This window comes from Ictidomys tridecemlineatus, chromosome 10, assembly GCF_052094955.1.
Source record: "Ictidomys tridecemlineatus isolate mIctTri1 chromosome 10, mIctTri1.hap1, whole genome shotgun sequence".
Taxonomy (NCBI): domain Eukaryota; kingdom Metazoa; phylum Chordata; class Mammalia; order Rodentia; family Sciuridae; genus Ictidomys; species Ictidomys tridecemlineatus.
Genome location: NC_135486.1, coordinates 60,005,836 through 60,033,092, shown reverse-complemented (window position 1 = coordinate 60,033,092; position 27,257 = coordinate 60,005,836). Strand labels below are relative to the sequence as shown.

Genomic DNA, 27,257 nt, shown 5'->3' with positions numbered 1-27,257 from the left:
TCCGAAAGAACAGCAGAGATTTCATTCTCTCAGGTGGGAGGGTGAGCGGGTGGGCAGGGGACAAGGGCAGGAGAGAGCCCCGGGCGAGACCATCCACCAGGAGCAGCGCTGTAGTTCACTGTCCGAAAGCCAACAGCTGGACAGGTGCCTCCCACCAGGGCAGCCTCAAATGTTCATTGTCAAGTTGATGAACTGGAAGCAGAGAGAGAGGGATGAGGGCTTGTCTCCCCATGTAACTCCAGAGAGCACGACGGAGACAGTGGAATATCCTCTCTCCTGTGGAGGAGCAGCCTCACTCAGGCCCCATGACCAGGGCAACAGAAAGAAGCTTCCCCTTTGCAGGGTCCCCTGCCTTCAGGAGGGAGGCAACCCTCCATCACAGCAGGGCTGTGGGAGCGACTGGGGCTCTTCAGCAGCCGGCTGGTGGGCAGGAGGTGGACTTCCTCTCACCCCTCTCCAGGGTCCCCGCCTTGCTTCCCACAGGGCTTGTCATGGCAGCATGATGCCTACGCACGGCTGTGGGGTGTTCTCTCTCCCTCTCTGGCAGGGAGCCTGCTTCAGTTCCCAAACCTCACATATGCAGGAATCACAGGATCCCATGAAACAAGATTCCTTCTGATGCCTTGATCTGGGCAGAGCCTGGACTCTATGTTTCCAACCCGCTTCCCAGGGCAGGGCTGGCCTCCCATGCCGCAGTAGGGCAGCTGGGAAAGGTCCTCTGAGGAGGTGCACTGAAACCCCAATGCTCCTTCCGAGACTTGGAAAGTGGCCCGTGCTCTCCTGGCCCAGCATCCCCCTGGGGACGCCTTGGGTCTGAAGTGCGGAGGTGCACACACAGAGGCGCGCCCAGGGCAGCCGTAGGACCACCTGCGCAGGGGGAGTGGAGGGAGGGAAGTTGGGAACAGGCCGGCCAGGAGCCCAGGCGGCAGGAGCCAGGGAGGGTGCCAGCATGCCAGGTGGTTCATCTCTTCGACCCAGTTTCCACTTCTGCAGAATGGGGTGCTATGGGCACTCAGCAGTGGATTTAACCTTGACAGTGACCCTGTGAGCCAAGTGAAGAGTATCTTGGAGCTGTCTGGCACTGTGTTATCTCAGCCACCCACAGGAATGCCAGGCCTCCCAGGAACTGTGCATTTGGCAAGTTTCAGGAGATGTGCTCTGCGGGGCCCTGGGCAGAAGGCTGTGTCGTACCTCATTTATGTTGAGGTGGATGAAGTCCTTGTTCTTCATTCGGAGAGCCTGGAAAACCCCTGCCAGGAGAGAGGAGGAGCACCATGGACATGGTCCCCGCTGAGTTTCCCAGCCCCAGGGCCAGCCTGGGCTGACTGTGGGGAGCTGCTCCCTCTAGTGGGAATCAGGGGTCTTCTGGCACAGCAGGCAGGACTGTGCTGGCCAGTGCTGGCCTCTACCCTATGCCAGTCTGCTGGCCAACCCCTGGGTCCAAAACATCTCCCTGTCCTAATCTTTGGGGTTACAGACCCCTTGAAATCCATGACCTCCCTCAGAAAACAAGTGCCTGTATCCAAGGTTTTACTGAGTCTGAAAGCTGTTCTGTGTCTGAATCCCTCGTGGGTAGGGGCACTTGGGGCTGTCACAGGACAGGCAGCAGGGGCAGCAGGGGGAGCAGGCTGAGCTGGTTGGGGTCATCATGTGTGTCCCTGGGCCTCAGCCTCCCACCTTAGAAAGAGCTGATGACTCCTGGCTTCACATGAGGACAGAGCAGGGAGAGGGGACTGACTGCTGCGGAGCAGAGGGACGTGGAGACCCAACAACCAAGTGACTCGAGTCCAGATCCCGGGTGGCCAATGAGCACTCAAGAGGCCTCCGGGGATTCGAGCATGGAGTGGCACTGGGTAAAGTCAAGAGTCCCTGAGAACTTGGTCAGGTATGCAAATGGCAGCTCCATCATGCAAGGCCAACTCTACTGGCTGGAAAAACCTCCAGAGGGGAGGGCAGGCCTGAGATGGGTTAGCAATCCACTTGGGGGGAAGGACGTATTAGGGACATGGGGGGAAGTCACAGGTGACGAGTGTTGAGGCTGAGTGTCGCACACAGGATGCAGACCTGCTGCTGTCCCCCCTCGTCTCTCCAAGGTGGCCGTGGCCACATATGGCCTGCTCCTGTGGCTTTCTTCCCCACTTCATGCTGGGGTCAGAGCCAGGGGCCTCGTGAGTGTGGGTAAGGGCTCTGCCTGGAGCCACACCCTGCCTCTGTCTGGATTGTCTGAGCTCCCACAGGGGCTGTAGCAGAGTTTGGGAAGCTCCGAGTGTGGGGCTTTATTCTTTCCATGCAGTGGATGTTGCAGCTGTCTGATGGGAAGTTGAAATGGCCTGGGAAGCCTTCAGGCCTGCTCCCTAGTGCTCCATCAGAACACGTTGTGTGCCCCGTGGCAGGGACGGTCAGGCTTGAGTGGGCCAAGAAAGGAGAAGCCATGCAACCCAGCCAGAGCAGCACTAGACTAAGCCTCCTGGCTGCAGCCAGGAGGAGGGGAGAAGGGGCAAATCTCCCATTTCTAGGTCAGCTCTGCCCACCCTGTGGGTCTATGCCATCTTTATAGGTGGTCCCTTCTCCACAGCTGCTGGTGACCTGGGCCAGCATTCAGGCCCAGCTGGCTTGGCCCCTCCAAACCTCCTGCATCATGCTTCAGCCCACCCTGAGCCTGTTTTTGGCCACAGAGACAAGCTTCAGGCGATCAGAACTGTCACCTGCCTAGCAGAGCTCTTGCACCGTGCCACAGAGACCACTCCTTGCTTTACTGGGTGCTGTGAGGTCACTCGTCGAGCTAGCAAATTCCGAGGAGTACCAGATACATAATTTGCAAGGCTCATGCAAAATGGAAGACTGGGGTCTCTGGTTCAAAAATCAAGACCTTCAGGATGGTGACTTCAGAGCATTTAACTCAGCACAAGGTGCCTTGTAGACATGGTCCCTTTGTGCTTGGATGGCATGCTTGAGATGCCCAGGACACATGCAACGTCCCTTCCTAACCATCCTGTAAAGGAGGTGGTTGCAGCCTAAAACATCACCTACATATAATATCTATCCCTTTTGGTGGGACAAGTCTCTTTTGAGGTAACTGGGTCCATGGGGGAGGGAAGAGGGGACGGAGACTCTGATTCTGTACATTGTTGGGACCTGACCTGAGGTGGGAGCTTCCCTGGGATGGTGGGGCACAAGCCCACCTTGGCATAGTGTCCTCGCACAGATAGGACAGGTGGGGAATAGGGATCTCTGGACAATGTACATGACACTGCACCTGCCCCAGGAAGCCATGTGGGTCATGTGTCCATAGCTCTCAATGGCCCTGCAAGTCTGTCTGCCATATTTGCTGGTTGCTTGTATGTGCTCATGGAGGGTGACCAGACCTGGGGTGGAGGACACTCACGGCTTGCATTCTCCAGCCGGACCAGGCAGTTGAGGAAGTCGTCCAGGTCCAGCTGAAGCCCCTCATCGGCGTACCTGAGGACGATGAGCTGCAGGAGGCGGCTGCTGAGCTGGAAGCCTTGGAGGAACAGGAGGCCCCGGGACAGGCTCAGCCCAGGGGTCCACACCGTGGGCCAAGGAGTCCCATGTGGCCAGGGAGAACTGGACAAAGGAGTGTGTTCTGCCTGGCAAGGTGAGAGCTTCCTCGTGGGGGCCTGGCTTGGTTTGGGTGGGCATAGAGGTGTCTGCCAGGAGGGGCAGGTGCTCACAGGCGCTCTGACACTGCGGGCTTAGTGAGCTCTCGGTGTTGGTTTTCCACCAACATTACCCCTGGGGTCTGATCGACCTTCCAGGAGGCTTCCTGAGGCACCTTCCCAGTGGTTGGTATCTGAGCCCTATGCTGGGTCCTGCCAGCCTCCCCTCTGGTTCTGTCTGAGCTCACTTCTGGTGGGTCCTGTTCTGAGGATTCCAGGGTGGCACCTGGTATGACTGACTCTCCAGGGCGTTTTAACCTGAGGGCAAGGGGGCTAGAAATGATCCTGAGAGGACATGCTGCTTGCTGATTCCTGCACACCCACACTGGAGGGACAGTGCCAGGCTGCAGCCAGGAGGCTTGGCTTAGTGCTGCTCTGGCTAGGGGTGCATGGCTTCAGTGTCTTCATTTGTCAAATGCAGGGTTCAAGACCTGGAGTGCTAGGTCTGTGACTTAAGCAGCATCAGATCAGCTCAGAGGCCCACCACTGGCCACCAGCTAGGGCCAGGGCCAGGGCCCAGGAGGCAGCACATTGGCCCCATCTCAGGCAGCCCCACGCCCCAGCAGGTCCTACCTGTAGCTCTCAGTGCAGTCCGCAGCTCATAGGACGACATGGTGCCAGACTTGTCTACATCATACTGAATGAACAGGTTCTGTGAGGGTGGGGCAGGCAGGGATGAGAGGAGTGGATAAAGGGTAGCTGGGCAGCAGCAGCTGGAGGGCAGCTGGCCCTGAGGGCCCTGAGAAGTGAGGCTGGCCACCCCTGTGTGAGCAGCACTGGAAATGGATCCCAGGACCTCCTACAGGCCAGACTTCCCCCAGGGCCTCCACAGGACAGGCTCCCCCCAGGGCCTCCCATAGGCCAGCCCCGCCCCCAGCTACCCCAGCCCAGCGCCTTGTCTTCCCTTCAGTTTAGGGGACTGCCGCAAGCATCAGGATTCCACCCTGGTGCCTCCCCTTGTCCCTGCCACCATCACTCAGCCTGTGGCCTTGGCCTTTGCCCCCCTGCCCTAGGCTTGGGGGTCTCGCCAGGACACATACGATCCACTGCTTCAGCCTGTCCCAGAACACTCGAAATTCACTGAACTCCAGTTTCCCGTTGCCGCTGGTCTGGCCGCATGGGTCAAGGAAGTTTGACCTTTCTACCCAGGGTCCTCAGGGGCCAGCGCTGGGGCACCCAGGATGGCCTGTGGGCTGGTCTGGTGGTGTGGGTGTCAGCGCTGTCCCTGAGGAGATGGCTTTAAGCACTGAACCATGGCTCTCTGAAGAGGGGATATGGAAGGTGAGATGTTTTCAAAAGCTTAGAAATAGCTCTTCTGTTTCCTGCGAAGGGACCTAAGTGCCAATGAGGTCCCAAGTCCCTGGATGGTCCCAGGCCACTTGATTCTGATGGACTTCAGCACCAGAGGTCCCCTAGCTGCTGAATTTGCCCATGGAGACTGTGCGCCTCACACCCTGGGCAGAGTGCTGCTGGAAGTTGCAGGACCTGAGCCTGCTGGGAAGGATACATCCATCAAGGAAATGATGTTTCTGCAGGAGATCAGGCTCAGCTTCTTGAACTTGAGGTCTTTCCCTGAAATCACATGTGAAAGTTGAATTTGGTTGACCCTCAGTCAAATGCACTGAAGCCCAGGGTGGCCAGAGGCAGGCTCTTGGACTGTGACATGGGCATTCTTATGATGCTGGTAAGAATAGGGGGAAATTTGCAATATATGGAAAAAAGCTTAAAAAATGGGAATGTCGGGCTGGTTGCAGCTAAGTGATAAAACGCCTGCCCAGCACCCACGAGGCTGTGGACCCAGCCCCCAGCACTGCAAAACTAGAACACAACACTCCCAACCCCAAAACCCAACAACTGAAACAGGGATAACTCTCTCATCATTTTTTTTTCTAATTCAATAATTCTAAATGACAGATCGCCCATGAAGGTTTCTCTCAGGTCATTTAAAGGCAGAAGCTTGAAAATGAATCGATGACTGAAGGAAAGGCCTTGCTAAGGACAAAGGCCACTCCCACACATGCATGACCCGTGGAAATTGTGTTCCTGGAGCACATTTGATGACCTGCTCACACAAAGTGTGCTTAAGGTGGGATTTAAACTTGTTGGAGGAACTTGAACATTGATACACTGCTGGTGGAAATGTCAAACGTCCCTTTGGAAAATGGCTGGGTGCTAAACATCAAGTGCAGAGTTCCGCCAGAAATTCTCCTCACTGTGGAGGGAAGAGAAAAGCAATACGCCCATTGGAAACCTGAGGTCCACCGCAGTGGCACCCAAATGCGTCAGTGGACAAATGAAGAGACAAAGGGACACGCCACACAGAGAATGCCAGTGGCTATGAAAAGGAGCAAAGCTCAGACACGCTGCAGCAGGCGTGAACATGGAAGTCACTGAGAGAAGGAAGCCAGGCCGGAAGGCCTCCTGCCAACTGCCCAGGATTGGCAGATCCAGAGAGAGCAGAGCAGTGGTGCCTGGAGCCACAGGGAGGATGGAGATGGGGAGGGCTGCGAGCGAGCACAGGGTCTCCCTCTGAGGGGAGAGAATGTCCTGAACGGAGCCCGTGCCCACACACTGGCTGAGAGCGTGATTTGTGGGTGGTGAGGGTTGGTGATCTTCACCTTGGCCAAAAGGTTTTGTGCATCTTTTAGATTTGTCCACCCTTAACTTGTGTCATTTTTTTGGAAGCAGGGAATAAACAATGACAGCTGTTTCTGAAGTCCTGGGAAGCCCGTCACAGGAGTCTTGAGGCTGGCGGTGTGGTTTCCCCCTCCATGGCCCCCAGGGGTTTACTCACTCTTCTGCAGCACAGCATTTAAGACATACTCCAGTTCCTCTGCGGTCACCTCCATGTCCTGTGAAGACATTGCTCCTTAGGCCCTCAGGACCCCTGTGAGTCTCTGTCAGCTCCAGCATGACTGGGCTCCAGAGACACACTGGCCCTTGGGACACAGCTATAAGCAGATCACTGGTCTCCTGGGTAGCTGCCACTGCCCAACAGCTCCTGGGGAAGGCCCAGCCGATCAGCAGAGGCCCTCCCAAGGCGGGCACAGAACACTGGGCTAGGTGTGCTGCCACCTTCCCGAGGATCAGAGACACCTGGAGCGGTTGGCAAAGTTCAGATGGCCCTGGAGGTGTTGCAGGGAGCTGGAGAGCAGGCCTCCTGCAGAGCTGCAACTAGGGAGCAGAGCGAGGACACGCCCTCCTGGACAGCTGCCTCTAGGAACCGCCCTTCCTGGGCTTGTCTCTTCCTGGACACGCCCTCCTGGACATGCTCCCTCCAGGGCACGCCCCTCAAGGGCACTCCTACTGGAAACGCCCCTGGACACGCCTCTTTGGACACGCCCCTCACAGGCACGCCCCCTTTGGACACGCCTCTCCTGAGCGCCCCAGGCAGAGTCAGGTCACCAGATCCAGGATTGTGGCTGCTGACTCTTTCCAAGTCCTCTAGGGGATCTAAGGGCACCCACCGCAGCATCCACAGAGCAGAAGCTCAGGGCAGATGCAGCCGGCCTGGGCCTACATCTACAGAAGGGGGTCTTCAGTCTTCCAGGGTCCCGGGGTGGCTTTATGTGCAGGGAAGTTTGGGTGGCACTGCTGTTGGGCTCATCTGTCCAGGATCTGGGCCAGCAAGGGGTACCCCCTGTACAATGGCTTTAACCAACAAATGCTGGTGAGAGGGGCCAAGGACAGGTGGCTGATTACCAAGGAAAAGGAAATGGGCAGATGACTCCTGACCACCAGCCTCTGGGGAGGGGAGAGTCAGACTCCAAACACAAGCAGGCGGCCTCTTCCTGCCTTTTGGTCAGTAGAAAGGAGAAGAAAGGAAACCTAAAATCCATAAAAGGGCAAGACACCGTTTTGCTCTTGCCTTGGCGTCTCTCCAGTGTTTAATCTTCAACATCTGGGGAATGAGGCCCAATCCTAATTTTCAGGACCAGTATCACTGGTTCTGCTTGGAGCTCCTGGGCCTGGGTTTGGATGATTGACCCTGTGAGAAGGGTGGGTGCTGCCTGCACCCACGCTGGGGGGTGGGGGTGAGCGGGGAACAGTCCTCCTGCCCACATCCCCCTCCCCCTCCACACACTCCACTTCTGATGACTTCTGCCCCTGCCCTTCACCTCAGTAGCTGAGAGGCCACCGTGCTGGCTCTGACCTGTCACCTCCTGAGATCTCCAGATAGCATTTGACCTGGAGATTGGCCTCCATCCTGTGTCCTGCCCAAGGGAAGTGGCCGCTCTTCCTGCTGCGCTTTGCACAAGGCCCAGACCCTGTGTCCCTCTCCTACCCTTGGCTACTGCAAGGCCCCAGTACAGCACTAGATACCCCAGCTTCAGGTCAGGTCTCCAGCCAGCTCCTTTCGCACCAGGGGTCCCAGGCAGGGGAAGCAGAGATTGCTGATGTCACACACATCAGTTCACCAGGCTACACAATGGGGCTGAGCCGTTTCCCCCAAGAGGAAGGACAATCCTGGGGCCAGGAAGCTTTTCCCAGGCCCCCAGAAGGCCATGAGCCCAGCAAGGAAGCTGAGCAACGGGGCTGAGGATGGGGGCAGCACTGGGGACAGGAGACAGGGAACAGATGTCCTGTCCTTCCTCGGTGGCCTAAGCCTGGCCCTGGCTGCCAATCCTGGACACCCTCTGGTGTTAATAGATGGAAATGCTTTGCACCGGGGAACTCTCTCCTGGGCACACAGTTTGCAGTGTCCCTCCCTGGACAGCACAGAGCAGAACACAGAGCGTTTTAATGGCAGTGATTTCAGGGCATAGTTCAGAGGCACCTCCTCTTCAAGGCTTCCCCAGTCTGCCACAAGAGGCCTCTGGGCCAATTCTGAGCCACCATGGGCCTTGCTGCCCCATCAACAGAGGGGCAATGGTGTCAGGTATGTGGACAGGCTGTTTCTGGGCATCTGCTGGGATCACTTTGCAACAAGCCCCACAAGGCCTCAGGGAGGCACCGCTGTCAAATCCCATGACCACCACCCTCTGCTGGGAAGAGGCCAGGCCTTGGTGAGGTGCACCTACCTCGCCGGCGATTCTTTGGAACAGGGCCCGGAATTGTTGCTCCTCCTCTGTCTCCTGCTCAGGTGGCTTTGGCTGTGAAGGCTGAAAAATAGTCAGAGGTGGGCACAGTAGGACCCACAGAAGAGAAACTTGGTATTGCTCTCCCAAAGAAACACAGGAAAGAAAAGCCCTGGAATGGACACGGTGCTGCCCCACGGGATAAGCCAGAACCTCGAGCCACCATGGACACAGTGTGCACCAGCTGCTGCCGACGGAACAGCAGCCTCAAGGGCTCATGGAGTCTCTAGAGGAGGTCCTCAAGATGAGGACGAGGAGTCTGGGAGAACCTGGTTAGCTAGACTCATCGCATCCTTCTGTCTCAGACTCCAGGAAGCAGAACATCCCGAATGGAGTCTAAAGATCCACTGGCTTTTAGGAATGGTCTCTAGCACTCTGTGGACAGATCCCTAGCACCCTGTGGACAGATCCTTAGCACCCTGTGGACCAGAGCGGCTCTGCATGGTGTGGCAGCTTGAGCAGGAATAGGAATCAGCAGAGCACAAAGCAACCGGTCAGCGCCCTGCCTGTCCAGGTGACTTTCCTCAGGGTGCTCATCTCAGCCCTGGCCCCGACTCCTGCTGCCTGTGTCTGTTCCCAGCATGGAGCTGCAGGTCCCCTCTTAGAGCATCACACCCTGGTGCCTTCTGAAGGTCTCATGGCCCTTGGATGGGATGAAATGGACCCTCCACCCAACACTCAGAGAGTGGGAGGACTCGTGTCCCTGAGCCCACAGAAAGGACCTACCCCTTGCTCTGTTCCTTTTTATTATTTTTCTTAAAATGCATTCACTTTGCCCCCTCACAGGAGGCAGGTACCTCTCCATGGAGGTGGAAGCCCAGAGAAGGAGGATACCCCACAACCTGCTTCACCTTGGCAGTCCTGTCTGTGTAAGGGACAGAGGCCCCAGGCTCAGCCTGCAGGTCAGTCAAGCACAGGCGCTTACCCCACTGCCTGGACATGAGCTCAAGGTGGCACCATGGTCAGAGGAAGGCCCTCAGCCTCCCGCTGAGTCCCATCCTCCCTGGCCAGGGGTGCACTCACCTCAGGAAGATCGATGTCCACAGTGCCATCTAGGTCCCTGTAGGGACAGAGAGCACAGTGCCTCAACTGTGTGTCTCATGGGGGACCCTCATGTGCCATCTGCTGAGCTGCAGGAAGCCCTCCTGGCTCATTGCCCTTATGTCCCACAGGATTTGCAGACCCCATGCATGGACATGCCACCCCCAGCACTCAGACCCTCCCCTTGGCTACCCTCATTCAAGGACACTCTGCAAATTCTGGGCTCTGCAGATAAGAGAGTTAACCCTGACCTGCTCCCTGATCCCCTGGTGCCCTCCAACGAGGGTGGTGGAGGTGGCATGTGGGGCGGAGCAGGCTCTCTGCACACTATGCGGCAAACTCCGCATCTCCAGAGGAGAGACACTGAGACCTGTCACTTGGCTGGGGAGGACTTCAAGAGGACGAGTCCTGGAGTCAGGATCAAGAGTCACCTGAGACTGCAAGCCACACTCCCTGTCCTGGTCATGTGTGTCACTTGTGTTTAGGGAAAAGAGGAAGAAGGGTAGCAACTGTCACTCTTGCTGTTCTCATCCTGGGCCCTCAGTGTTTGGACAGCTGTGATACTAAGAGGAGGGGCAGCCTTGTCCTGGCTCCTGCCAATGCCGGGACATTTGGAGGAATCAGATCTTACACATCCAGATCTGCAGCACTCCCAGGGACACACCAGCCATCCCAGGAGAACACAGGCCTCAGAGCTGGGAGAGAGCCCACTAGTCGGCCCTTGGTTTTGGCCTCACTGTGCCCAAGGCCAGGGCAGCCCAGCGTCCACTGCCTTTTCTCTACCTCTGCACAGGTTGGTCCCTTCCTGGGGATTTTTCCAGCTTAAATATGGAGGCAGACTTTGCTACAATCTCTAGAATAGCTTCGCTGGTTCAGAAAATGGGTCATTGCCTCTCGAGCCACTTCCCCTCTTCCATAGAGCAACCAGCACAGGACGGTCATGGGAAGCTTATCCCTAGAAGTAACAGATACAAGCTTCACCAGGATACTGTGGAGACGCGTGGCGGAGTGTAAGACAGTTCAGACTGGCCAGTGTCTTTAAACTGGAGCTGAGGGAACACGCCAGTCTGGTAAGGGGACAGTCCCCTTCATTGTGGGTACCTAAGTGTGCCTCGACCCCAGGATCTGAGAAAACCAAGGTCTCACCAAGAGGGCATTGGGGGCAGGACCCTGGGAGCAGCTGGGAGGGAGACTGGCAGGTCTGCCTGGTGAGGGAAGAGAAGGGCTGAAAAGCCTCGATTCCCAGGATGGAAAGGGCCTGGCTCCGCAGTCCTGATGGCCCTAGTGCCTGGATGCTAGAGGAAGGGGCCTGGGGTCCGCCTCTGCTCCTCACCGGCTAATGGCTTTCTTCTCCGAAAAGATTCTCAGACAGAAGTCAGCCTCCTGATGGGGCTCAAAGGTGCTGGGGACCAGGATGTACTCCCCCGGGGGCAGCTGGAAGCGGTCAGAGACTTCCCTCAGGTTGATGAACGTCTTGCTTCTAGCCAGGGAGGCATGGTACCTGAAGAAGTCTTTGTCCAAGTGTCCGTCCTTGCTGGGGCTCTGCAGGAGGAGGAGGGGGCTCTCTGAGGCTGGCCCTTGGCCTTGCACCTCAGGCAGAGTTTGGTATGGGTTACAATCTCTGGCACAAAACTTCTCTTTCTCAAGAGCTGGGAATGCAGAAGCCTAATGGGACCTGAGTGTGGCTTTGCTCCCCACCTGGTAAATGGCGTAGCCGATGGTCAGCATGTCAGCGCCAAACCTCTTGAGCTTCCTTCGATCTTTCTGCATCAGGGCTACGAGCAAAGTACATTCCTCCTGCCCCTCATCTTTCTCGGTCAGGGACAGTTTTATCTGTGGATTGGTCCAAAAGGTATCTGCCATTTGAAAAAGAAGGATTACTGCCCCTTCCTTAAGGGGACATAATAGAAAAGCAAAGTGCACTCCACTCCCCTCCCTACCCAGGTCCTCCCAACTGGAGGTTCTCCCATCAGCCCTCCTGCCCTGCTTCCTGGGGCCTCCCTTTCCTGCCCCCTTCTGAGCCACTTCTCAGCCTTCCAGGGTCCTCCTACGGGTCTAGCCTGCTGAAGTTTGCTCCACCCTGTGTTTCCCACTCGGAATTTTAAGGGGGCCTGCGTTGGCCTGGGGTCATCCTCCTGCCTCTTTTTACTGATTGTGCAATTTGGGTGGGACTGACCTCGTCCCCAACCCAGGGATGAACTCCAGTCTCTGGCAATCCCTTTTGCTACAAAGAATTGGAGTAAAGCCGAACAGTGCTCAGCACCCCGTCACCATGGGGCTGAGGAGTTAGGGGGTCAGGGCTCTGAGGCCACCTCGTGGAGTGTATGAGGCCTGTGGAAGGCCTGACACTGAGGCAAGCCCTTGCCCCTGCTCACGACCACGGCCAGACAGAGAGAAGCAGCCCAGGGGAAAAGGCAGAGCTGAGTCGCACCCCAAGCCCATCCTGCTGCTGCCCGGTGCTGTCAGGCCGCATGGTGGTGAGCCCTCTTTACAGCCAACCTGGCCAGCGGTGATCTCTGTCTCTTATACTGGAAAATGGCCCGAGTGGCAGAACAGGCTGCTTCTGTGAGTACTTCTTGTCCAGCTTTCTACCAACCCTCAGCAGCCTTCATGCCCCGGCCTCCCTGGGGTCCTGTAGACCAACTACCCACTTCTAGTTTTCTCTGGGGTCCTGCCCTGGCCCTTTGATGTCGCTGGGATGGACTGGACTCTTGGAAATGGAAGAGAGAATGACAGGGAGGCCACGCACCCAGAAAGTTGCGGCAGCCCCCTGCAGTAGAGCCTCGGACCCAGCTGCCCTGGTGCACGGCCACTTCCCACCTGTGCAGCGCATCCTCCTGCAGCGCGTCGGGGCTGAGGTTGCAGACCTCCACCTTGTCGAAGTGGGCCCTGAAGTCCTGGAAGGCCATCCTGCACACAGAGGGTCAGGTTGGTGAGGGAGGGCAGTGGCAGCCCACTATCCTTCCCTCCAACCATCCAGCTCCTGTCCTCCAGGGTGGGGAGGTTCAGCTGGGGACTGAACACAGACAAAGGCGAAGTAAATATTCAAAATGGAGAAAAAGACAATCACACGGCATGATGGGCCATGGTGGGGCCACATGCAGCACGGGGTGGGGTGTCCCTTCTTGGGAGCCAGGAGCCTTCAGGATCAGGTGACCTTCAAGAGGAGATGGGAAGTAGGCCCATGAGGAGCAGCTGCTGGGATCCAGGCAGGCAAAGAGCAAGGTCGTGGGCATTGGGTGGGCAGTGGGCGTGGCTTTGACTCTGGGAAGGGGGCAGCCTTTGGAGGGTGCAGAGCAGAGTGACCTGGTCCACAGGTACTGTGTGGAGCAGACCTTAGGGACACAGGTGAAGCTGACCGGCCAGCTGGGAAGTCACAGTGAGAGAAGTGGGTGCCCAGTCTGGCTGGTGGTCACAGGGAGGCATGATCTGAAGGCAGAGCCCAGAGGTGCTGATGGTTGGACTCGGGATGGGGAAGGTGGGAGGGAGGCTCTGGAGGGCAGGCCGAGTGGCCTCTCTGAGAGGCTCAGCCCAGGGAGTTAGGGACAGCAGAGCAGGGAGGAGGGGACAAGACAGGACCTTGCCAAGGAGCCCACAAGAGGGCCTCAGGTCCTAGAGCACTGTGCTCACACCTCAGGCTACTGAGTGGAGAGGCCATGTCCTGCCCAGATCACCAGGCAAGCTGGAGGCCACTCTAGTGCAAGAACCACCTGGCGAGGCTGCCGCCCAAGACAACTGCAAACACAGGAGGTAGGACAGGGCCCACACGCCTGGGCAGGAAAGGAGGGAAGCTGGGGGTTTGTCGTCGTGATCTTGGCTTGGGGTTCACAAGGTGTGAGAAGAGGGATGAGTTCATGCAAGGGCCCATGCGGGAGCATGCAGGGAGCAGGCCGGAAGCCATAGGTGGGCTTCCAGACCCCACACAGGAGGATGTGGGGCCAGAGAGGGTCCATTGCCAGGCAATAGAGCTGCGGAGGCTGCCAGGAGGAAGGGCCTCCCTCTTGGCCTGGATTCCAGAGGTGAGCTGGGGGCGGCCTCGAGGCTCGAGTCTCAGCTGGCAGGGTGCTGGGCCACGCTGCCTGTCTTCAAACTCAGCCAAGCCGTTCGGGGTGGCAGAGGTCAGAGGAGGGCGCTGGCTGCACACCAGAGGCTCTGCCTGGCTTTCTGGATGACATCGACTCTCCAGAGACTCATAAAGAGACCTGGAGGTGGGAGGGTCCCCACCCAAACGTCACTGAGATTAGATTCCCTGCCAGCCTGGGGGCCATGGTGTGTGTGTGTGTGTGTGTTTGTGTGTGTGTGTATGTGTGTGTGTATGTGTGTGTGTGTGAGAGAGAGAGAGAGAGAGAAAGAGAGAGAGAGAGAGAAGGGAGAGGTGGCGGTCCTCGCCCAGGCCATGGCCACACTCAACACCTGTCACACACTCAACAGAAATGGAAGCTGTACCAGAACTCCCCGTCGTCCAGAGCAGCATGACACAGGCGCTTCTGGTCAGCCAGGCCCACAGACTGCCACTCAGGGGAGCTAGGAGCAACAGGATGGAGTCAGCCAGGAGGGTCCTCCCAGGAGCCATGCTGCCCATGCGGCTACCCTGCCAAATGAATTCTCACTGGCCCCAAAAATGCACCCAGGATGCGGAGGCTCACTGGCCTCAGGTCCCCAAATGTGGAAGTGCATGTCCAAAGGCTGCTGAGTGAAGGACCTGGCCACTGGGGCCTGCTCTGTAGACCACCGTGGAAAACGGCAAGGAGGTGAGCGGCAGTGGGGGGCAGAGGAGCCCACAGAAGCCCCAGCTCAGCATGGCCTCCAGCCTGCTGGTGCCGGGAGCAAGAGTGGCCTCTACTCCTCCCTTGCTCATGGCTGCCATTCATAGCAAGCCCTCCTTTGCATGGCCTTGGAGAGGTCGGCCAGGTTCTGTGAGGCGGGCACGCCTGACCCATGGGCAGGAGGACTCGGGAGAGTTGATGGGGAGCATCTGCCCACACCCTCAAACTCAGGCTGCAGCTCCGAGTGGCCTGTGGGATCTGTGACTCCAAACACAGCAGCCTCCTCCTTGTAGTGCCCAGTTCACAGCAGCCCAAGCTGCCCGTGCTGTGTCTGACCTGTCACTCCACGGCCCGTTCCACTCGACCTGGCCCCAGGGATTCCGGACTCGGATGAGCTCGATTTTCTGGCCCCGGAAGTCTACCTAGAAGGGAGAAGCATCAGGGAGGTAGGAAGTGAGAAGACTGGAGCTTGGCTGTGTTCATCGTGGGCTCGGGCTCCTCTCCACAGACTCATCCATCCGTAACCAGCCCGTGGAATTTCCAAATTCCTATTGAAAACAGGTGGTAGCCTCTACAGTGAGGGCTTAGTAGCCCCCGCAAATGGCCACGCCTCCTCTGGACAGTGACTCCCTATCAACACGAAGCTGGAGAGCTTCCTCTGGCACAGAACCCTGCGTCATGGTTTTCTGGGTCCTCTCAGCACCTGAGAGGTATAGAGCATCCTCAGATGGGCTCGCAGAGCCCCAGGGGGTGACAGGACCACAGGGCCACAGGCTGGGAATGCAGCAATGGCAGCAAAGGAAGGCCAGATTCCTTTTCCTGGGCTCTGTCCTTGGTCACAGGAAGGAACCTGCTGTTCCAGGAGACTTTTGCACCAGGCCCTCCAGCACTGCTACAGCAAGGACTGGGGCCAAGTCCTTGGGGAAAGGACTAGGAGGGAGAGCATGGCGGACGGACCTCCGTTCATCCACAGTGGAGACACCAGCCACCAGAGCTGTCCTGCTCTGGTCAATATCTCTCAGCAATATCAGCTCTCAGAGCATCCGGTGCAGCCTATGGGGAGCACTCAGGAGCTCCCTGATCTGAGGTGCTTTGGGGCCAGCAGGCCCCTTGTTGGTGGAGAGGAAGTAGACCCTGTGAGCAGGACAAGGGAGGCCTCTGCTTGGAATAATGCGTAGAACAACCACTTGCCTACTTAAAGGGCAGGTGGACACAAGGACCAGCTCCAGCTACAAGTCAGCAGAGGACCCCCTGGGGTCTCCCGCAGCTCACATCACAGAAGGGCCTTCCTCCGCGCTCCAGCCACACATTTGGGGCGTGTTACAGGATGTGACAGCCCCAGGAGGGAGCAGAGGTGCCTAGCTGCAGGGGTAGGCCAGGCAGGACCCTGGGTGGGCTTTGCTGCACTGAGCTGGGGGTGGAGCCCTTGGTTTCCCCTCTTTCGTTTCCTCCCTCTCTTCCCCCTTGAGCCCCTTGAGGACCCTCCTGCTGGCCAGCTGCTCACCCAAAGTGGGGTGGTACTGTGTAGGGGCTGGGTAAATTCCACCCTGCCCAGGATGGGACTTAGGATGATTTCATGTCTTACTCAACTGCTTTAGGAGATTGTCCTGGTTGTGCCTGTGAGGGTGTCCCTGGATGAGTGGAATTTAATTGGTAGATTGAGCAGAGCAGGCCCCGGTCGGGGCCTCAGGCCTCAGCAGAAGCCCTGAGCAGGGCAGAGGAGGGGCAGAGCAGGGAGCACTCACAGGCTGTGGGGCCAGGACACTGCCTCCTGCCTGGGGTCTGGGAGGTCGAGCGGCTTCCCTGTGCCAGGCCCCATTCTGACTGCCCAGGAGCCAGGGGGTGGCCTCCCGGCATCTCCTGTTTAGATGGCTAATTGTGGGACTCTGCGGCGGGTGACCAGCTGACCACGCGTGGTGCCATGGGGGATTCGCTGCTTTGACCTTGTCTGCCTCCTCTGGGTGCGGAAACTTGGGAGGCCTGGAAGGTGACTGAACTGCGGTGCACTAAGGAAGGGCTGAGGCGCTGCCCAGTCCTGCCCACCTGGTCCAGCCCCGTGATGGTGTAGGCATGACCTTTAATGAGACCAAAAGGTGTCGGGGCTTCGGATTCTGCAGCATTTCTGATCTGAAACGAGAAGAACAGCGTCAGACCCTCATCTGCGCTGAGGCTTCCCCACCAGTCCTGCCCGCCCTGCTCCCCTTGCTGCATGAACTGGGTGTGCAGACCCCGCTAACCAGGGCATAGCCAGGTGCACTCTCCCAGGGCACAGAGGCCCTCCTCCCCAGAAAGGAGAAGCTCACTTTCCTGCCCCTAGGGAGAAGGTGGCCATGAGTCCTGACCACGAGTCCTGAGGCAGTAGGCACCATTGCACATACCAAAGAGATGCTGCCAGGTACAGGAAACGTGTGTCCCTGTGCCCCAAACATGAATGTGTAGAAGAAATGACTAGTTCATTAGGAAAAAAAATTCCCGAGTTTAATCCAAGAGAGAAGGGATGAATTCCCAGAAACCGTCAGACGACATTGCCCTGTGTGTGCGTCTGTGCGTACAGAGAAATTAGAAAAGTGCTACTAGGCGTCTTCCTGTCAGTGCAAAGGGCTCTCTTCCTAGTGTGTGCAGGAGGCAGCAAGCTTCAGAAAGCTGTACGGGCAGATGCCCCGTTAGTGAAATCAAGCCAGCCTGTGTGTGTGGGTGTGCACCCGTCTGCAGGGGCAGAGGGCTGAGGGGTGGGCTGGCCAGGGCCGGGAGGCCAAGTAGGAGGTACAGGCTGCTCACGATGCCTCGACAGCCAAATGCTTGTAACCTAATCAGGAAAGCTAAGCAGCAGCCTGAGTATCACTGAAGAGATAAGCACCAGCACCCCCACCATGGTTGCACACCCTCTTGAGGGACCAGGGCCCCTGGTGAGGACCCCGTGCCCTGAGTAGGGGCAGCCCCCACTCACATCCATGGAGCAGCCGAGCAGGGAGCCACGCTTCAGGGCCTTCCCCAGGATGGCGTAGAAATCCTGTGGGGCCTCTCTGGTCAGGAAGGTCTCCGCCACACCCCCGGTGAAGTCTTCCATGGCCTCCAGAGTACTGCCCCCCTTCAGTGCCTCGTAGCTCCCGTTCAGCCTGCGAGGGCAGCAGGGCCAGGCAGTTGTGGGCAGGTGGACGGGGACAAGGGTGGGTGGGAGCAGTTTTGCTGGGCTGGAAGAGGCCGCTATCGTGGTCCCTGGAGCAGCAGTGGGAGGTAGCACAGGACTCCCCTAGCAGGCGGGGCTCCAGACCTAGCTCCCCAACAGGCAGAATGACCACGGCCAGCTGCCCAGGCCTCTCCTGAAGCTGTGCTTGCTTTTTCTCTGCGTGAAGGCCGAGATGACCCCAGCAGAGCAGTTCTGGTTCATAGAAAGGCCAGCAGGGTCACATCCCTACACCCTGCCCCCAGGTTTCCTCTGGGTGGCATCCTGCACTGGCATGGGCACACCTATGCCAGCGACTGAGCTCACGCTGGCCTTAGGTTCCAGGGCCCTGCACCTTCACCCCATGTCTGTTTCCTATGTCAGGCTCCCTGAAGGACCCATGGCCACTGTCCTCACCTCTCTTTAGGCTCCTCTGGGCCATGACTCCCTGATGCACAGAACTGCGCTGCAAAGACTGGGCCTTGCTCTTGGTGTCCAATCCACTTTGCAAAGCAATGCAGCGCTTGACCCCTGAGTGACTCCATGTGGACAGAGCCCAGGGGCCAACTGAAATCTTACCAGGAACATCAGATGTGGGAGCTTATCGAGCTCACCAGATGGAACTCCCTCCTAAGACCCTCACAGGGAGGACCCCCAAGACTGGACACAGTGGCACCCTGACCCCGTGACCTGATCACATGTCACGAGCCATCTCCAGAGAAATCAGCACAGCAAAGAGCCTCCAGCCCTACCATTTTTAACAAGTAAAGGAAAAGCACATCCTGTAGTGGACGCTGGGTCCCTGACCAGGTGGGAAGCAGCCCAGGCGTGTCTGGGGGGCTCTGAAGAGCCTCAAGCATCAGCACAGCCTGACGTTCCCCCAGCTTTCCCAGGTCCTCTCCTTCCAGCTCTCTTGAAGGCCACCTCCACCCCTTAGGGAGACCCAGGGGCAGGTGTGGCCACATGCCCAGAGTGGACCTGGACCCAGGTACATCGGGCCTCTGCGGGAAGCCTGCTCTGGTGACTCCTCATCCAGCCCCATCCCATCCCGAGCCTCACACATGGCCCCTCCGCTGGTCTTCCTACAGGGACTCACTTTGCGTAGGCCTTCTCCAGCAGGGCACTCCAGAACTCTCTGTGGTCAGCAGAGTGGAGGAAGACCAGGCGGCCACGGAAGGTGGGCAGGCGGTCGTCGATCACCACGTCCAGCCACTCACTGTGCTGCCAGAACTGGGGCCCAGAGCAGAGCCAGGAGCAGCAGGGGAGTCAGGGGGCCACCAGCAAATGCTCGCCTGCAGCCCCCTCTGAGCAAGCTGCACACTCATTTCGAGAGTTCCAAGGTTCCAGGAGGGGCCATCTGAGTCCAAAGATCACATGCTGGGCCTTCAACCCCACATGGACACCAGCAGCAGGACCAGTGTCACCCCCAGCAGTGGCTGGCAGTTGCTGGTGGCCTCTGGCAGCCTCTGTGCTCTGAACTCTCCTGCGCAGTCTGCTTTGGCAGGAGAGGGCAGCACTCTGCTCCTGCCCAGGCAGCCTCTGCCCTCCCACCCAGCTTGGGGTCTAGCTCCACATCCCTCGCTCCTCAGTTCCCCGCTGGCCCATTGGTGGAGCCCAAGACTGTGCCTTGGTGGAGCCCAGAGCAGAGCCAAGAGCAGCAGGGGAGTCAGGGGGCCAGGTGTGTATGTGGAGGTGTGGGTGTGGTGGACGTGGATCCGAGTGTGAGGGGTGTGCATGTGTGCACACGGTGCTTGTTTAAGTGCATCTGTGCTGGCCTGTGTGCTCACAGGGGACAGAGAGGTGGGAGCAAGTCAAGGCTGGGCACTGCTGTCCCTCTGTGCTTCCTAGTGTGCACAGGGACCTCCTCCTCCGGCTCCTTTTGGTGCACCGGGCTGCGCCCCTCAGGCTGGCAGCGAGTGTCGGGGAGATGATAGGGAGCACAGGCAGTGGCCTGGGAGCCATGTCCCAGGGCACTTTTCCAGGGCACTCTGGACTTGGCTGGCCCGGTGTCTGGCTGAGGCCACGTGTGTGTGTCTTAAGGGACTGTCCTGCCACCTGCCAAGCAGGACTCATTCCCAGTCCCTTCTCTCTGTGGGCTCTCAGGTATTTGTGGCTTTGGGTGCAATGCTGCTGATGTCCAGGCCAGCTCCTTGAGCCTCCTGGGCTGGGGGATGGGAGAGGAGTGCTCAGGGGTGACCATGCACAGAGAGGGCTTTGAGGGCCTGTAGGTGACAGAGGCCAGCTCTGTTGTACTACTGGTCCCCTCATCCACAGTGTGGCTGTGCTGAGGGACAGAGGAACACTGAAGGAGGACAGGAAGGTGGAGGCCCAGGGGTCATAGGGAACAGGAGGAGTGAAGGAGGACAGGGAGAGGGAGATCCAGAGACCACAGGCACACACAGGGTGTCAGAGGCGGCAGGTGGCGCCCAGGGCCCAGGGCCAGGCTCAGGGCTGTTCTGCTTATGCTTGTTGCTTTGTGACCTTGGTCAGTCACTTCCCTCCTTGGCCTCAGAGTCCCCAGGGGAAGACGGGGGCCCTGCCGACTGTGGAGTTCTGGGAGACGGGGAGGACGCTGTTCCCTGGGGGAGTGGCTTAGATGCTGGTGTTGGGAGCAGGGCCTGGCTGGGTTCAAGCAGCCCGCTGCCACCCTGATGGGCTGTAGGGTCTGCAGGGCCAGGCGCGGGCACCGCGAAGCCAGCATAGTGGTGTACAGAAGTGGGAGAGAGGAGACTGCCAGTGTGAGGGGTCTGTGGAGGAGGGGAGGGCTCCCCAGGCCCAGAGTAGCTGTGCCCCAGGCTTGGGGAGCCTGCCACTGCCACAGTGGAAGACCTGCTGTCCACACTGCTGCCACTCTGCCTTAAACCCTGCTGGGTTTCTGTCACCAGGCCCAAGAGTGCCTCAGAGAGCAGGCCTCCGGGTGGAGGGCGGGGTTGCAGGAGCCACCGCACTGTGAGGCACCCTGCCTTGCACCTGGGCTCCTGGTGGCTATCTCCCCAGGGACACCTGCAGAGGCTGGCCTCACTGGAAAGGCTGCCTGAGTGCCCGGCCCATGACATACTAGCATGGGGCTGGACACTGGGCAAGGACCCTGGGCAGAGGACAGTGGAGAGGGCCGGGAGCAGGCCAGGACAGGCCTGGCGACAGGCTGCACTGTAGGTCGCAGGTGCTCCTGTGGGCACCTCGGTGGAAATCTCAGGTTTATATTTAAACTCACTCAAGGTCTCCAAATTTACATTTCCAAACCTCCGTTCAGGGGAAATAATCCTGCTCCACAGAGGTTGATGTGTCTCTGGCCTCTATGCTCAAACCTCAAGGAATTCCCAGCAGTGACACCTCTGGGACCCCCTGACCTGTGGCCCAGGTCTGTAGCCACCAGAGTTTCCCTGGGTGCTTTCCCTGAGGGCCACCAGGCCATGCCCCCAAGGATGCTCTAGGCTGCTGTTCCTGCCTGCAGCTGTGCAGCGGGGCAGCAGCACCCTGCTGGCCTGAGAAGGCACCCACTGACCCGGCTGCTCTCACCTGGAAGTGGAATATCCCGGCATAGCCAGGGCCAAAGTTCTGGTCCTGGGGAACCACTCTGGCCAGCGCCTTCTCATTGAGCGTGAGGGAGGCGATGGCAGCCAGCAGCCAGCAGTCCCCTGTGGAGGAGGGCCACAGTCAGCCTGCATCCTCCTCCGCAGCTGGCAAGATGCAATGCCAGAGAGGCTGTGGGGAGTCCCTCAGGCCACAGCTCTGTGCTTCTGAATGAGGACAGAGGCCAGCAAGTGCCTCTGGCCCCTCCCTACCCCAGCCCGCCCCTCTCTTCCAGGGTGGGGGTGCTCCCTGGGGTTCCAGGCACCAGCCCCATGACTCCAAGACCCACCTTTTCTAAGCCCATGGCTGCGTGCATGTGTGCAGTGTCCATGTGGGCAGTGTGCGGTGGCCATGTGGGCAGCATGGGCAGACACCCCACGCCGCAGCCATACAGGCCCAGTGGTACTTGTGGGGAGAGGGGCTCAGGATGGGCCAGCGAGACACTGTGGCAGGAGCCAGGTCTCCATAGTCAGACTGCCCACCTGCCACTTCCAGGATGGGGCCAGTGGCTTGTTCCCTTGGCCCTGATTTTCTTCTGTGTCGTGAAGGGAGCTGTGTTCCTAGGGCAGGACAGGTCAGGTGCAGGAGGAGCTGCTCTCTGGGAACTCCTGGGTGGGGCCCAGGGATAGCAGGTGTGCCTAACGAGAGGGGCCTAGAGCTCAGGGAGTGAGCTCAGGGGGAAGGCAGAGGGGAGCAGAGATCCTGGGGACCCTTGTTGCTCCTGCCCTGGAGGTCCCTCAGGTTGTGACCCCACTTACCCAGCTCCCCCTGGCAGATGTCAGTCCTAGTGGCCCCTCCCAGGATGAATTCAGGCTTCTCCACAATTTCCTGGAGGAGTGAGAGTGAGGTAAGGCCCACTGCTGTGGGCAACAAGAGAGAGCGGGCACCACAGTGTGAACCCCACAGAGGGGTGGGCCCGAGGAAGGCTCCAAGTCCCTTCCCTGGGCTTCTCTCTGGTATGTCCTGTCCCCAGGGAAAGCAGCCTCTTGCCACAGTCCCCTCTGCCAGAGACTCCTACATGGATGACCCCAAGTGGAGGCTGGAGGGTCTGTAGTGAGCACTGTTTACTGTGAACTTCGCCACATTTGAGCGCCCAGGACTCCTGGTCTTGCCCAGAGGCGACAGGTTTAACTGCACAGGCCAGTGTCCAGAACCAAGCTCAGCCCTGCCAGCTGCTCTCTTCAGACCAGCATTTAGGTCGAATTCAAATCTGTGCATAGAGGGACGTGCAGCCTCGCATACGATCTCACCCAAGTGCACTGTATTTTTATTGCATATTACACATTATTATATTTTATAATTTTTAATTATGTCCATATTGATATGATCATTCATGTATGTTTAAATAATATAAAAGATAAACATAAAACATTAAACAAAAACAGCACTGGAAAGCATTTATGTAAAATCCATATAGTTGAGAAACTATTTTAAATGTCATGCTAAATGAAATAAGCCAGTCCCCAAAAGTCAAAGGCCAAATGCTTTCTCCAATTTGCAGAAGCTGACCCAAAATAAGGTCAGGTGGGTGGAGTGGGGGATAGAAGAAACATCAGTGGAGGAGAGGAAGAGGGATGAAGGGAAGGGGTGGGATAGGGAGAGTAGAGGGTGGGACGGCACCTTCCTGGGTACACACATGGACAGCGATCCCACCATTGGTATGTCCACAGACTCTAAAGACTAAAGACAGATGTAAGTGAAAAGCCTCAAGGTCATAGAGCAGGGGATGGGAACGGGGCAGGGGGAGGAAGGGCAGGGGGAGCTCTGGGGACTGAACTAGGGGAAATCATGGTCCATGCTTTTGCCATTATGTCAAAATGAATCCTAATGTTATGTGTAACTAAAAGGAACCAATAAAAAAAGGCCACAAGAATGAGGTCCTGAGACTGGAGCTCAGAAGCAGGAGCGATAGATGGACTCATCCAGCACCCTGGCGGTCCTGGCCCCCAGGGTGGGCACCCACCAGGCCCCTCCGCCCACTGCGACTCTTTTTGGGGTGAACAAGGGACGCTGGGCAGCAGACCTGGTGGCTCTGCAGACCTGATGGTGCAGACCTGATGGTTCTGCAGACCTGGGTGGTTCTGCAGACCTGGTGGTCCTTTAGACTTGGGTGGTTCTGCAGACCTGGTGGTCCTGCAGACTTGGGTGGTTCTGCAGACCTGACGGTTCTGCAGACCTGGGTGGTTCTGCTTGGCTGGTGCGGCCAGTGCGTGGTACCTCCTGGTACTGCTCTCTGGGCCAGGAGGGCTCCCACTTCTCCCCAGCTGAAGCCCATGCCTCGACGCTCAGCCTGCCTCGACTTCCCATCTTTCGCACAGTGCCAGGATCTGTCCCTAGCACCAGACTGCAACATAGACAAGAGAGAGTCCCTGCCCTCGCAGGGACAGACCACGAACCTGGGGCAAGTGCCTGGGTGGAGCGGGTGGGAGGGCCGAGGGGCTCTGGGGAGCTGACAGCACGGAGGCTCAAGTAATTGCCGTGGGTGCTGTGCAGAGATGGGGACTGCAAAGAGCACGTCCTAGACCCCGTGGCGACAAGAGCAGGGTGGTGCTGGTGACGAAGGGACCGTCCACCTCCTTCCAGACTCCAGGGCTGAGGAGGACTAGGCCTGGAGGCCAGGAGTGCCAGGAGCCCCTCGGCCCATCCAGCAGGAGCCCCAGGTGCTGCTGCTTGGAGACCGCCCTGAGCCCACAGCCTCGGGCCTGCCAAGACCCTGCTTCTTCTCTGTTCATGGGTCCCAGGGAATCAGAGGGTGGGGATCTTGCTAAGCTTAGGGCATTCCCAGCAGAATGGAGGTCTAAACTGGTGGTGCTCTGTGTAGGCCTGCTGCCGTGGTGGGCCCAGAGCGGCCCAGGAAGGCTGTATGGGCTTATTCATTTCCAAAATGCCCATACAAGCTTACCAAGAGGACTTTTAAAAAAGACTGAGCTATGCCCCAGAAACTCAAGGCCTGGCAGGGGCACACGGGCCTGGGGCCAGCGCCTTCTCCGTGAGTTCCCGCACGTCCTTGCATTCCTCCCACGGCTCCAGGCAGTCCTGCAGTCTTTTCATCAAAGGACCATATTCTCCAATGTGGGAGGACTGGCCCCAAAGGCAGTGGGGCAGCTCTTAGCGTCTGTGTCCTGGCTGGCCAGGGTGGCCCTCTGCATCTGTACAAGGCACGCCATGTCCCCGCCACTGCTGCTGCCTCCTGGCTCACTGCTTCCCTCCAAGTTGAGGCTGGAAGCTCCCTGGTCCCTGCGTCCCCAGGCCCTGCTGAGGGCAAGCCTGCCTGCCATTGCCCTCCGGTGCTGCCCTGGCCAGGTGCTCACCCTCCTTGCAGCGCAGCTCTGTTTGACAAGAAGGCATGCTGGGGTGGGGGACCAGTGTCGCCTGGAGAGTTTGCACCACATGAGGCTGCGCAATAGGTAGGGCCCAGCAGCCTTCTGGGGAACCGGGCACTCAGGGCCGCCCCCTCAGGATGGAGGAGTTGCCTGGCTCCTGATCCCACAGCCATCTGTAAGGTAGACTGCAGAGCCCCAGACAGAAAGCAGGTGTTTGTGGGAACAGGAGCAGACAGTGGGGTCAGTCACTGGAGCTGACGGTGGATACAGTCTCAGGTGCACACATAGGAGAGGCCTGCAGGCCCCACTGAGAAGTGGGGCCACAGGCAGGCAGCCAACAGGAGGCCTGAACATGCACGGGGACAATTGTCAGCCCCAATGGAGAGGGCAAGGGTTCGTGGAGGGGCTGCAAGCACTGGAGTCCTGGTTGTAGAGCAAGGCCTCCCCAGATCTGGGGACAGAACCGGGAGGACATCAGGGCTGAGACTGAGACTCCAGTCCCTGGGTGGGACCATGGCCCTGCTATAGGGGTGGAGCAGAAGGTGGCAGTTCCAGAGGTAACCCAGCTCCTCTGCTGGCTGCAAGGTGAGGCCTCTGGTGGGGGAGGAAGGAAGATGGCGTGAACTGGCAATAGTGACAGTGGCACTAAACCTACTGGTCCCCTGTGGAGTAGAGGCTCAGCACTCTGCCACACTGACTGGCGTCCTCACAGTAACCCCAGAGGTGGAGCCATCATTGTCCCCCTTCATGGAGAGAAAGCTGTGGTCTGCAGTGGCTGCTCATCCCACGCCCCACTCCCCGGCCTGCACCATGTCTGTAGACAACACTGGTAACTGCTGGGCACCGGGGAGAAAGGGCTGCAGTGGCCACACCAGACTCTAGTCTCTTGGGCTGGGATGTCACCTTCCCTGGGGATCCTGACTCCAAGGACTCCCACCCCTCGGTTAAAGATGCACCCACCCTGCAGTCTGGGGCAGCCCCGTGCCCAGCTGTTCAGGGGCCACGGGCTGGAAACAGGAGATCACAGACTGGCAAGGCCCTCAGGGCCATTTTCGTCTTCCGGTCACTCTGGAAGTGTCCTTCCTCCTGCACAGCAATGGGTGGTCTAACCCTACCCACACATGCACACACATGACCTAATGCATGATGCACATGAACCCCACGCTGCCCACAACAGGAAGTGGCCGCACAGGCCACCCCTTCAGGAATAACAGCTGTGCATGTGGGTCCCGCCCTGAGGAGCCCAGCTGTTTCCAGCGTGTGCTTTTTAGAACTGCTGCGTTTACTAGAGGTGTGGCCGTTCCTGTTGGAGACAGGGAGGGATGTGCGGGGGCCCTTCGCTCCCCCATCCGGGTGTGCTCCAGATCTGTAGATGGCAATGGGGTAAACTTGACCGCAGCTGCCCTTTACTGAAAATGTCTGGATGCTGGGCAGGGTGCCATCTGGGCCAGGCCACTCCATTTCACAGGTGCACAGACTGAGGCTCAGGGACACAGGGTAGTATGGGACTGGCATTTGGGGCTCACGATCAGGCCTTGCACCCTTGCACTGATTCTCCTCACTCACAGGAGCTGCTCCCAGAGCAGGACCCGCCCAGGGGAGCCTCAGCCCTGGCGCCAGGTCGGGAGGTGGGCCCTGACTAACCCGCACTGCAAATATTGACGTGGCGCCCAGCCCCAGCTGGTGCCTCTTGAGACCTGTCATGCCTGGACTTGCAAGGTGGGGTGGCCCCCGCTCTGGCCCCTCTGGGAAGGGGCGACAGCTCTGGAAGTCTGCATGTGCTGAACGTGAATATCTATCCACATGGAGGGTCCGAGGCCCACAGGTACGCCACATCCGCAGCACCACCCTCTGAATGCCCTGGCCTTGGTTGCTCGCTTCCCCTGGATTCTGGGGGAAACATCACACAGATGTATCATATATATATATATATATAGTTGTTTAGTTGTAGAAAGACACTTAATATCTTTGTTTATTAATTTATTGCTACATAGTGCTGAGGACGGAACCAGTGCCTCACACCTGCTAAGCAAGTGCTCTGCCACTGAGCCCCAGCCCAGTCCCCAGAGATTGTCCTTTTTGATAAAGCTTCAATAGCCCCACACACATAGACCCTCTGTCTGGGTCCCCAGCCTCCATGGGAATGAAGAGCAGGAGGTGAGAGGTGCACCCAGACACCCGGGGTGCCCAGGCAGAGCAACCCCGGCCCACATACCATCTCCTGCCCGCACGCCACAGAACCCTAGGCCACAGGCGTGCAGGGAGCCCTCCCTCCCGTTTCTTCCTCCCCTGGAGCTTGACATCCTCCCTCTGGGCCGCTGAGCCACAAAACCCTGCACCCGCTCCTCACCCCACTCACCCCTGGCCGTTTCCACTCAAAGGGGACCTGGGGCCTCTCGCTGTAGAACAGGGAGGTGTTGTTGGCAGGGAAGTCCACGTCCTCAAATAGGCTGCCCGTCTGCAGGGAGCCCTGCCTCAGCTGCTCAAAGCTCTGGCCTGAGGAGTGAATGGTCCGGGCATCCTGGGGGACGGGATGGGCCTGTGGCCCTGGGGCCCCATGCAGGTAAGGCATGGCTGCTTTCTGGCAGGCGGGGGTGGGAGGCAGAGGCAAAGAAGGGCAGAGGCTAGCTGTGCAG

General features: G+C 58.4%; 1 protein-coding gene across 1 annotated transcript; it reads right to left on the bottom strand.

Moving 5' to 3' along the window:
• Window positions 1–27,257, bottom strand: Capn9 (calpain 9). The gene is made up of 20 exons (XM_005320378.4): window positions 26,981–27,257; window positions 22,057–22,126; window positions 21,245–21,363; window positions 18,822–18,955; window positions 17,510–17,678; window positions 16,606–16,689; window positions 14,899–14,984; window positions 14,243–14,320; window positions 12,546–12,706; window positions 11,495–11,652; window positions 11,130–11,338; window positions 9,779–9,815; window positions 8,699–8,779; window positions 6,472–6,529; window positions 5,185–5,249; window positions 4,718–4,786; window positions 4,251–4,329; window positions 3,386–3,502; window positions 1,192–1,250; window positions 1–192 (listed from the first exon to the last, which is right to left on the bottom strand). The coding sequence occupies exons 1-20, from the start codon at window positions 27,191–27,193 to the stop codon at window positions 166–168; spliced, it is 2,073 nt and encodes a 690-aa protein (XP_005320435.2). The 5' UTR covers window positions 27,194–27,257; the 3' UTR covers window positions 1–165.